At 37.4% G+C, this 12626-nt stretch overlaps 1 protein-coding gene across 1 annotated transcript in view; it reads right to left on the bottom strand.

Moving 5' to 3' along the window:
- gys2 (glycogen synthase 2) overlaps nucleotides 1–10170 on the bottom strand; it is a 31687-nt gene extending 21517 nt beyond the window's left edge. The window contains exons 1-5 of the mRNA XM_008401244.2: nucleotides 9893–10170; nucleotides 5755–5936; nucleotides 3890–4081; nucleotides 3579–3764; nucleotides 517–661 (exon numbers count right to left, since the gene is read on the bottom strand). Of these exons, the coding sequence (XP_008399466.1) occupies nucleotides 517–661; nucleotides 3579–3764; nucleotides 3890–4081; nucleotides 5755–5936; nucleotides 9893–10016 (829 nt within the window). The 5' untranslated portion in view covers nucleotides 10017–10170. The remainder of the gene's footprint in view (nucleotides 1–516; nucleotides 662–3578; nucleotides 3765–3889; nucleotides 4082–5754; nucleotides 5937–9892) is intronic.
- Between the last annotated feature and the right edge of the window lie 2456 nt (nucleotides 10171–12626).

The raw sequence follows: 12626 nt of genomic DNA on the forward strand, positions 1-12626 counted from the left end.
CTGTTTAGAGTTGCTTATGGCTAAATTAGGGTTAGAGTGCCAGTTTTGATGTCTTCCATGTTTTTATGTCTTTAATGTTTTAAATTTCTTCTTTCTTTTCGACGTTTTAATGATGTAATGTTTTTTGTTTTTTTATTTTTATTTTTTTTAATCTCTCTCTTTCTCACTGATTATTTCTGTTTTTATTTTAATTATGTAAAGCACTTTGAAATGCCTTGCTGCTGAAATGTGCTATACAAATAAAATTTGATTGATTGAATGATTGATTAATAAATAATTATCAAACTACATTTTGTATTTAGTATCCAAATCCAAATGTATAATGGTCTGAAACACTGAACTGTGCCAGTAGACAGTAGTCATAGGACTGAAATTATGTGACTCCATTCATTAATTGTATCCATATCTATTCTCTGTATGTGCAATTGCATGTATTCATATCTATTTTATACAATTTGCATGTTGTAAAGATGAAAATAATCATTGTGAATCAGACTCCTGTCGTGTGGCGTCCACCTGGCTTCCTGTGCAGCATGTGTTTGGCCTCCACTGCTGTGATCTGGGACACTGTGGTGAAGACATGAGCACAGTGCACCGCTGCTCGCTCCATGCAGTACCGATGGTAGATCTGCCTCTCTCCTGCCTCCTTGTCAATATTGAACTACCAGCACACAAAAATATCAGATTCAATTTTAAGCTGCAAATTCAAAGAGAAATAACAGTAGAATAGTTGTTAGGTTCTATTGGTACATTATGATGTATATTAAAATCTAGCAAGTTATAACATCACACTCCTTCAAGCAGGTAACAACACCTTACTTTGGAAACTTTGTTTTGTTGGATGTTTTTCTGGCTTTTTTCCATTATTCTTTTTTTTCTTATACTTTATGTATATGAATACCAGAACCCTTGGACTCTTCGAACATTTTACTTGGTCACCCTCATTCAACCATTTTGATTTTTTTCTGAAATTTCAACTTCATTCATTTATAAACATGTAGAATTCAAATTCAGTTTGAGTCAAATTTAGTTTAACATTGAAATCTGTTGTTGATAGACTTGATTATGTATTGCCTGTTCGTGGTAAGTTATCTGAAAAATCCCAGCTGGTTACATCAGGCCATAAAAGGTTTGAACTTTATGGTTGTAGTAAAGGGGAACCAGATGTGACAGGAACCAGGAGACATGACTCACAAAACAAGCCAGGAAATAATTTGATGACCCTAAATCAGGCAAAATTAGAGAAAGCAGCATGTATTGTAATTCCTCTGGTAATTTTAATCAATTGTAATGTATCTAATTTCTAATAATAATAATACATATTGGTTCAAGAAGTCTGTCTTCTTAAAGTTATGTTCATCTCATAAGGTATTAACGTATTTTCATCAATAGAATCGGAAAGGCAACTGTAGACTGAGGGCATCTGTGAATTATCTATTGAGCCAGTGAGCAATCTGCAGCTCTGGGCTGACCTTTAGGACGTGAGCAGTGGGGCCAATTACAAGCATCACAGTAAGCCATCCTCATACAGTTCAACGTTACTAATCATGCTCTAAATGACTTTAAAATACCAAAACCTTTGAATGTGCAAATCAGTCTGACAGCTACCGATTACCCGTGTTGCTAACAGCTCTGTGGTGGGGGTCGGAACACAGTATGCTTGAATTACAAGCAAACTGGGACATTTTTTAGAACAATGAACATGGAGAAAAGTTTCAGATTCATACCAATTCAAACAATTCAGTGAACTACAGTTACTTACTTTTACTCATTATGGGTATAAATATCAATAGTTTTAAACAGTTGCCATTTCACATTGACCATTTTTCCTCTTTTGGGGCGTGGGTGGGAGGGGGTATTTGAATGATTTCACTTAAATGGGGATTTTTTTTCAGATCCATTAATAATGTAAATTATTTATACAAACTGAAATGTAAACATATCGACCTAAAACCAATTAAAAAGTCATGGCAGGTCACACCTCAACATCTTGCATTTCGTTGCCACCAATATGCATTTATCTTATAATTCTAGCTCAATATGTGATTGGGATTTGTCAGTGTGGAGGGAATTTAAAACTACCCTAAAAGATTACACCTTCTATTCAGTTTGGTATAAGTTTTACTCCCAACCATGGGCACCATTTAGGATGGGAGGTTTGGACAATTCCAAGGGCCCCTGGCCGGCAGGGGACCCCACAAAAAAAGTTTTTCTGGGGGGTGGAGGTTTATCGAAATAATAAAAAAAATTGGATCTGCATGAAATGGTTCATTCCTGCTTGGTGCACTTGAAGGTGTTCAGCAGCAGTCAGACAAGAACGGCTGTGGTTGTTACTGTGCTACTAAGAGAAATTATAAAGTTAGGTTTTCAAAAATGTAGGGATAGAGAGAAAAAAAAACAAGAGTGTCAATTTGTAACCCAGTTTTTCTCCAAGAAAAACAGTGATTATCTAAATGATTATCATTTAGCATAATTAGTTAAGCTACCGACCACTGTTTGCCCCCTTTTTTTAATGAATGAAGGAGCAAATCTACCAACATATTCATATATTTAACTTGTCCCTGTACCTTTTATCACACTTAACAACAGATGAGTCAGTCAGTAGCAGTTCTAACCACCATAACAGCATGATGAGATTGACTGACAACACTACGACCCTCCTCATGATTCTGATTGGTTGTTTTTGGTCAGAACGGCGCTTTACTTTAGCCAGCAATAGTTCAGGAAGGAGGTGGAGGAGATTGATCTTTGCACAATTTGTCTGTCCCCTAGCAAACTGTCACAACATGGTGACAGCTTTTGACAAATATGGAAAAAGCATATTTTATTAATTAAAGTTATATACTGCAGCTTGAACAAAATGCAACTACATAACATTTTTTGAGAAGTCTGGATTGCTTTATGTGTATTTTGCATGTTGCCTATGACTTGGTGGGGAGACACATTTCAGTAAGCTAAACCTAATAATAATAAAAAATTAAGCAACCTATTGACATGCAGTATGTGGACTGTTGCATTTAAAATTAACTAGCAGTAAATACTGTGCTAGTATCAATATTGGACCAAAGAAAGCAAGGCAGTCACAAGCCTGTAAAATTGTGACACTTTTGATAGGTTAGATAGACTCAAGAAACTGTGACAACAGGTTCGCAGGGTGGCCCAATTGAATTTTTTGTCATGGGGCTCAAGATTCCTGGCAGCTCCCCTGCTCCCAACTGGATTTATTTTTGACTCCCACAAAAGATAAGACATAATTCAGGTAAATGTTTCAGTCTGGTTTAAGGCTTAGGCCTTCATTCCAAAACCATCAGAGGTTGCAGTTTTGATAGGAGCCCAGGTCAGCTGCATGAGACGTCAGCCAAAGAGAGGTACTGTGTTCTTGTGCCCAGACCCACTACTTTAACAGAGGACAACAAAAGATGGTCTTTATGTGCAGTGACATGGGTTGCCTTTATCAAATGTCCCTCCACAGAAAAAGAGAATAGATCATTTGTACTGTCATGTATGCCTTTATTTTGGTTGCTGCTGATTGGTTTTGATCTTATCTTTGCCCCAAGCACAACCCACTGGTCTCTTACCTTATCCAAGTTGTTGTAAAAGTCAACATTCCCAGCACAAAGATATCTTCCGAGCAAAGTGGCATGGGTAGTAAAAACTGTTGCCATAGGAATGTTTCGGGAGCGAGAGAGAATAAGCCCAGGCCCTGCCTGCCATTCATGGAAGTGACTGATGACATTGGGTGTGTCTCCAAGGTGATCTGTTAGCTAAAAAAACACAAAACAGATGGATGTTAGAGGGTTACAAATTGTGAAAGCACACATTTAGAACTCAATCGGGGAGGAAAAGGTTGAATTTTTAAAACTGCTAGACTTCACTGGTAAAGCCACACCTCTTTAAAGAACCAGGCAACCAAGGAGCCCAGAATGAGAGCGTCATTAGCCTCCCGATCGTGATACGGCAGACCGATGTGGCAGGTCTCCCACAGGTCCCCCTTCCATCGGTCCAGGTTCCAGGCTGCTGAGCCGATGTCAAACAGGATAACATAAGGGCTGCCCTCAATCAGCCAGCGACCAAAATGAACCTGAAGCAGCAGACAGAGTCCAGAAAGTACTTAACCAAGTCTAAATGTTTTCAAAACCAGTTTTTTATTGTCAATTTGCCTTATCCTATACCGGAAGAATATAATATAATATAATATAATATAATATAATATAATATAATATAATATAATATAATATAATATAATATAATATAATATAATATAATTTATTGATCCCCAAAGTTGCCCTGCGACAGACTGGCGACCTGTCCAGGGTGACCCCGCCTCTCGCCCGGAACGTTAGCTGGAGATGGAGACCAGCCTCCCTCCCGACCCGACTAAGGGACAATGGATGCATGGATGGATCCCCAAAGTGTTAAATATTGTTAAATACAAATATAACCATATTAAAATGCCATACTAAAGTTTTTATGTCTTATGTTTTTAATGAATTAAGACTGGAAAATGTTTTAGACGATTGGTGTCCAAAGTCATTCTTCAAGGCCTGAAATTCTGGATGTTTAGTTCTTACCCTATTTCAATCTCTGAATCAGCTGATGGTTCATTGACAGGCCTCTCTAGAATGCTGACCTGCTGAGGAGGTAATTAGACCATTTGAGTCAGCTGTGTTGGAGCAGAGACACATCTAAAGCTGCCATGGCAGCAGGCCTGTAGGACTGGAGATGGACATCCCTGTTTCAGAGCCTCAGTCCTTGTATTTGGGTTCCCACCAGAGGTTTGGAATTGTCAATTTACCACTTAGAAGGAATTTCCCTTAACTTCCTCTTTAAAATGTCAGACTATTCATCAGATTATTATTAACACAAAACTGTAGGTTGTGGAATTAAAAATCAATTTTTTCAAGAACTGTTTAAGAGACTGCATGCCTTGGGAACAGTCTGTTCAGAGTGAATGGTATAAACTCTTCTAACCAGAAATGAGTGCGTGGATACTAGACGATAAAATGCCAAAGTCAGTGGTGTTTCTAGTTAGCACTGGAGGCACTGAGGGAAGGCAGAGGATCTTGACTTTTTTCACAGATTATCTGTGTCATCCTACATGTCACAACATAGTGACAATTTTCCCTAAAGGTTGTAGTTAGCATGCTTCTTTATAGTTTGCAAAAAAAACACGCAAACAGCTTCTCATAATTGAACATTGAATCTTCAAGCAGCAGTCTTTACCAGAACACACCTAAATAAATATATGGTGGCCTGCAGCTTTGACTGTCAGTGAGAATATTCAGTGTTAATACATTTCCTTCTGGGTCATTCCAGGCAAAAAGGCCTAAGTCAATATCAGTTTAGATATGATATATTACTGAGACCTTGAAATATAAGACCAAAGGTCCTATGAGAGTTTATACCATTCACAGAAGCTTGCTGAAAGATACGTACTGAAAACATTTGACCATTTTCTTTCAGCTTAAAAGAGAATTCTACCACTCACTATGGAAATGTAAAGAAAGATGTCAAATTTCTCGATCATTATTCTGGCATTCATTAAATAAATATTAACGCTTTTGATAATCATAACTTATATACAACAGGAAAGGTTTGGTCAGACTTAATGAGAAAAAAGAGTGTTTATTTTTCTTTGTATCCAAATATTGGGTCTCAAATGTATTATTGAACATCTTATGATATGACAAATATATGTAAGATTATGACCAGAATTTTAAACACACACACACACACACACACACGCACACACACCTGACATCCATTGTTGATAAGAGCATCCATTGCCTTCTGGATCACTGGGTTGGGTGGTACACAGGCTTCCACTTGTGTCTTGAAGTTGTGTTCAAAGTACGGTCCCATCATGTAATAGTTCTCTCCCCATTCGTCCACTGTGACCTTAGCTTTAGACTGGATGACAGTGTAAATTCCTCCAACTAAAAGTTAACAAAGTGCAAAATAAATTACATAAATAAATGAAAATATGTTGTATATTGCTGCACATTGTTTTCATGCGAGTATAACTACATCAGCCATTTATAGCATATCAACCCAACAAAAGTTAGACACTTTTTCTACGGCTAACCACTTAGAATTAAGAAGAAATCAATAATTTCAAGTCTCACAAATAATAACTATAAATATTCCTTATGAAATCTTAAATTTGAGACACTGTAAACTAATGGTAAACTGTGGCACATGAGAAACATTCTAAAGCAACCCTTTGCTTGTGTTGAAAAGAGGAACATATTTTCCAGTCTTATCTGTGAGCAGAAATTACTAAAATGAAATACCAATATGTGAGAAGACCCCCATTAGCTGGGCAGCCATAGTTAGGACTTAGACGTATCTTTTCCACTGAGCAGTATGGCTCTGGTTGGTATGGCTCAATATGCTATTGAGGTCCATTAGAGGTCCATCACCAGTTAGATTTTTAGGGTTTAAACCCAAACGTCTAACATGGCGTCATACTAATGCGCTGACAAACGAGATGTCCTGTAGATTAACATGTCTTGTGTTTGTTGCAAGCAGTGATGGTTTTCTGTCCCCCAGAAAATGGATTGTGCTATGTGAGGTCAAAAGCACCATCCCAAATGTAGCATACCTTTGAAGAAGGCCCAGGATTAATGCGGTAGGTTGCTTGTATGAGCTGCTTTCAAACGAAATAGACTAAAAAGTGGACCCAACTGCATCAACCTGCACCGTATGGTTCAGTGGAAACAAGGCAAGAAAGACCAAGAGGAGGAGGGCAATGTTCCATGCCTCCAAGCCAGACAGCTCCAGGGAGGTCAACAGAGTGTGATCCCCACTCTGGTGGGGGTTATTATTATTATTATTATTATTATTATTATTATTATTATTATTAAATAACCCCGCCTCTCACCCAGAATGTTTGCTGGAAATAGGCACCAGCAACCCTCCTGACCCCACTAGGGCCAAGCTCGGTCCTCGCTGCCTGAAAAATTTCAGTCACAGACCATCTGCCAGGAACCCATCACATTATGACATAGCCTAAACACCTACTGCCATATCACCATACTATCAGGGGCATTCCTGCACCTTTCCTCCCCCCCAATGATCCCACCATCTCCCACAGTTATTCCCACACCAGAGGTTATGGCATGCAATTAGTTCCAAAAGCTATGAATATACATTCTGCACACTCAGATTTGTAGTCTATGTTAGACACTGAGCATGTAAACCAGTGATTCTTGAGAATAGAGACAAAACAGGTGCCATGGATAAAGCACAAAATGTGAATAAAATATACACAAAATATAATTTTTCAAATATCTGACTAAACTAACCTGTGCCATGTGAGCACAGCAATGTATGTTTTCCTGGTGTTTGCTGAATATTTTTTATTTTAAACATTGTAGTAGGTGGATGGTGTCTGTAAAATTCCTTGTCCTGGAGCAGAACTCAATACATTATAATAGCTTAAAACAATTAAAGAAATACTAAAATTRTATRTTMTGACAATTAARTAWAAGTATTCAWATAAATAATTRTRAAAGKATCAATAAATTGAATTAAAAATCWTTTTKATATATWTTYYMMMWCYMYWKWRAWRTGTSYCYMKWKTTTKTSWMMACMSYSWSASAYAWAAARARWRTRWAAAAAAAAAAATCAGGCATTATTGGGGGGCACCAGAACTTCTGAGGACCCCATGAYCWCTTCCTTTCTCTTCCTTTGYTAAGAGGGCTAGTTAGCTCTGGTTAGCTTATGTTATTCTTAAGCTTTTTCTTCTGTTTTATTCCTAAGTTGCTCGTCACAACCATGATGTGTCAACATCATAACTGACAATTTACAAAACTTTGATGAAATTTTGTGAAACAAAATTAATTTGTTTCACAAAATCCAACCAGGATCCCCCATTAATTTTGGTACAATGTAAAGATTCCATTGACCTGATGAGCTACAATATTGTCTCCTTCAGAATAACAACATATAAATTGATGTAGTTTGGCTTTTTGTCAACTCCGTCAGAGTTTTTGTGACTCTTTCAGTGAAATTGTTGTCAAATCTCACTTAAGTGTGCAATTAATTCATTTTAATGTATTTTACATAAATTGCATATCAAGTTTTTCATTTTACTCACTAGTTTGTCACCACCTTCAGTTCTGTGTCAACTCTGCCATACACTGTCAACTCCGTCAGATGGATTTTTTGTTGTTTATTGTTTTAAATATTTTTTTTGTTTCTTAAGAAGCATTTGTCTGTAAAACTGAGTAAAAATATAACTAATAGGGTCATTAAAGAATTATTTTATATTTATTTTTGTCAGATGGTGATGACAACGTTCTAGGTCAGGTCGATTAAAAATGTAATAAAAAAAATATATTGCAACTGGGAGCCTGCACCTTAGCATCTTTACATTTCCAAAACATTATTTGTCATATTTGCATACATAAGGTTGAGAAATAACAAAAAAAAAATTATGGGAAAATTAAAACCCATTTTGTCCCTATTCTCAAGAATCACTGAAACATGACTGAAAATCTTTTCACTGGGTGTTCGTGTTTGTTTGTGTCATATCTCAGTGAATAAATAACTAATAACTGGACATGGGACTGTACATGAAAACAGGTCCTTTATTAACCGGTCAGACTTATCAACATGAAAAAAAGTCTCCACAAACAAAACTGTCAGCAGATGGCGGTATCACTCTGTTAAAATAACTCAGAATAGTCCAAATAGTTTGGATGTCTCTCCTTTCTGTGTTCATTTGTTCCTTTCTTACAGAGAACGTCTGTCATGTTTTTGTTTTCAAGCAGGAATAGAAAGCTCATGTTTGACCAGTTCTGTCTCCATCATTATAGCACCTAAGTTTATGGTGGGTTTGTATCCTAAAGAAAAAGAAGTCAAACTGTATATATCTCACAAACTAGAAATGAACTTGCATGCTTAAAACCTTATATAGTAGCACAAACGTTTTCAGTACTCAAGGGTCCACATGAATTGACTAGTAAATTTATCATCATTGCTTGGGAACGGAAAACCTCTGTGAAAACAATAATATAAAAAGATCCAATGTGTCCCCTTTGGGGCTCCGTATCTTTGCATTTGTCAAGTTTTTTTTTTATTACTTAACACCACCAAATAGTATTATTAAACGTTCTCATCTTTGGCTATACCTGGCTGGTGTGAAAAGACCTAAAAGAAAAAACCATTTGACCATTTTAGGTTGAATGACTATGGGTCAGTATTGTGACTGAACTTCTTATTATTGGATATAATTACTGAAAATTAAGTTCCGTAATTAGGAAATGTGTTTGTTTTTTTAATGTTTTTTTTTTTTATCTCTCCCATCTGTACCTGTGGCAATTTATTCAAAGACCAACATTTTGAAATAAAAGCTACTGTATGAATTTGCACAAAAAAAATAAACATTTAGTTGCTGGAATCTTAACTTTGTCATTGGTTTGTTTTCTAATTTTGTTTTTTTACAAAAAACATGTGGATTGTGTTCTGAAAGTCACAATCCACACTAAATCACTTCTTTTAAATGGGATAAAGAGAAGACAGAAGATAAATACATAGAATGGGGCCCCATCTCTGACACTTATCTAGCTTATCTACAGCTTAATGTTTAACTCCACAGAGAGAGTAGACACTGTGCTCTGTGGAGCAATATTTACTTGTTGAAGAGCAAAGATTATGTTTTCGGAAAACAATGCCAGAGAATATATTCTTCTTATTGTGAGGAAATCTTCATTTGCCAAACCAGAGTGATTTTACCTTTATCACATACTCTGAACAGAATTATACTTATAAGTTTGTGATCAACTGGGAAGCTGTACCAGTTTTAACTGGTTAAGGTTGAAAGAAATCTGTGTTAAAGTAAAAGACCTTAGATAAAGTAGGAACAGCTGAGTTCAGGGTGTCTGACCTTTGTTGGTGACCTCCCATGCCACTTCAAAAAGCATCAGGTCTTCCATGGGCAGCTCATCGTCCTCCCAGGCTGGAAACAGCCCACTGAGGGATGTAATGGACAGGGAACGTGACAATGGCATATTGTTATTTCTTGAAGTGCAATAGAAACAAATGGAAAATAGCTACTCCTCTGTAGTTTTTAGAGAAAATCTTTTAGAACTGTAGGGTATGGACTTGTAGGTCCTGAACTCAGTAGGAACAGAACTGACATAAAGCAGAATGGACGGAGCAGCAGGGAGTCAGGAGAGTAAAGAGCTTTCACCCCGCCCACTGAGCATGACCTGATGCCAGCAGGAGGGACGTTTACCTCCAACACTCACACGTCAGGGGAAAATGGTCTGGAGATCAAGTGAGGAAAGAGGGCAGCCGGACTGCCTGATGAACATTATTGGACAAACCTACCCATGTGATAAACTGTGCAAATATTTTCTCCAAAACGTGGTTACAGCACAGTGTATACAGGCATATAGAGGATTTAGTTTTGATAGGGACAGTATGAAAGGAACATTAAATCATATGACAGCAAGAGTTGCATCAATTCAAGATCATACCTTATTCATTTTAGGAACAAGGTAAAGTGATTTACTTGGCATGAACACAATACAAAACAAAAAAAGAAAGACACTTTATATTGCAGTAATGAGAAGCAATAACAAAGTAATAAAAAATTGTAATCCAAACCAAAATTAATCTATTTTCCAGTTAATATTCATCAAAGATTAAATCAGTTAAAATTGATTTAAAGGAACTTAGTGATTTGGCTGCTGTGCAGTTTTCTGAAACTTGGTTCCAGATTATAGGAGCATAAAAACTGAATGCTGCTTCTCCGTTTTGGTTCTGACTGAAGATGCAAAGTAGACAAGAGCCAAACCAGAGAAGAATGATGCAACAAAAACAGGTCTTTAATGTTTTGATTCATAAACTAACAGTATTTTAAAGTCTGTTCTCTCAGTGTAAGGACTGTAGAACTGGATAATGTGCTATACCTTCCTGGTTTTAGTCAGAACTCCAGCAGCAGCGTCCTGGATCCGATTGTTAAGGCAGACATGAGAAGACACTGTTGCAATGTGATCAAAAATAAACACATGGATGAGTTTCTATAGCTCTTGCTGAGACATTATTCCTTTAATGTTCCTCAGGTGGAAGAAGGCTGACTTTGTAACTGTCTTTTTGTGGCTCGGAAGGTTCAGGTCAGAGTCCATGACTGCAGCCAGATTTCAGCCTGAACTCTGGTTTCAGTTGTAATAACTGAAGCTGTGCATTGATTCTGGTTCGCTCATCTTTAGGTCCAAAGATAATAACTTCAGTTTTGTTTCTGTTCAGCTGGAGAAAGTTTTGGCACATCCACACATTGATCTGTTCTAAGCATCTATTCAGTGATTGGATGGGTTTGAAGTCACCTGCTGGAATAGTAATGTAGAGAAAAATAAGGATACAAGCTTATGTCAAATTTTAATTAATCGAGTTTGATGGATTAAAATGCCACGCCCAAATCAAAAATCGATAAATCGATGCTATCGCACACAAACATCTGTTAAATCTGCGTCATAAAATGATTATCATATAAAAACATATGTTTTGATTTAAATTAAGTTATCAAAATCAAACAGACATGATTCTGGAACTTTCTCTTAAATCAAACGGAAAATAACAAACATATCAGGGCAGATTTACATTAAGTTATCAAAATACAAAAACAAACAAAACCCTGCAACCTGTCCAGGGTGTAACCTGCCGCTCACCTGAAACATTAGCTGGAGAGGCACCAGCATCCCTTCTGACCCCACTAAGGGACAAGGGTGTAAAGAAAATGGATGAAAATAATAAAAAAAACCCAGACAGGAATCTTAAATCAAATGGTAAATAAGGAGCATGTCTCTTTCATCATATAAAATTTAAATTCTTATAAAACAGACAAAGAGAGAATTCTGGCAACGTGACAGTTTTATACCTATGCAAATTTTCTGAAGCAACTCCTCCTCACATGGATAGAGCCCACCCCAACTGCTCTAATCTTCCTGCTGCCCTGCAGATGCCCCAGCCCACTTTTATTAGTTTATGTTTGAATGAGCCAATAGAGATAAAGGGGCGGGATTTCTGTTTTTCTGCTTTAAATATTTTTCGGAGGCCCTGTCATTCTACTTGTTGCATTTAGTAGAGGAAGAACCACTTGCTCTGACAGAAAAAAAAGGGTTTGCGTTAAAAGAGAAAAGCCTCAAAAGAGAAGACAGCAGGAAGCTAATCAACTAGCATGTAGCTCATCTGCTCCAACCTCAGAGACTACAGATGGACAAACCACCACAAGGCCCTGCTCCATGGCTGATGCTCCATCCTCTACACTCCTGGATACAAATCTGGTCTTACCTCCATCAGCAGCGTTTGAATCCTGGGTTCAGCACGAGATTCCCACGTTCCAGGACTCCGAGCATATTAGGCCTGACTCCAATGAATCACTCTGCTGGAGCTCCTTCATCAGGTGTGGGAAAAACCAAGACCTCCCGGTGTTATCCAGTGGGACCTCCCTTCTCTGTCAGACTCCAGGCTCGGTCTATTAAAATCCAGTCCATAAATTGGATGCTTCCCAGAAGTCCACCTTTTTTTTGTGCAAGAGAAAACCTGAAGACAAAAGGCAGCAGGTTGTGAACTGAGGTGGAGAAGCTGGTCTGCTAACATCCAAAACATCCGATGGG

The sequence above is a fragment of the Poecilia reticulata genome, linkage group LG23 (assembly GCF_000633615.1).
Source record: "Poecilia reticulata strain Guanapo linkage group LG23, Guppy_female_1.0+MT, whole genome shotgun sequence".
Taxonomy (NCBI): Eukaryota; Metazoa; Chordata; class Actinopteri; order Cyprinodontiformes; family Poeciliidae; genus Poecilia; species Poecilia reticulata.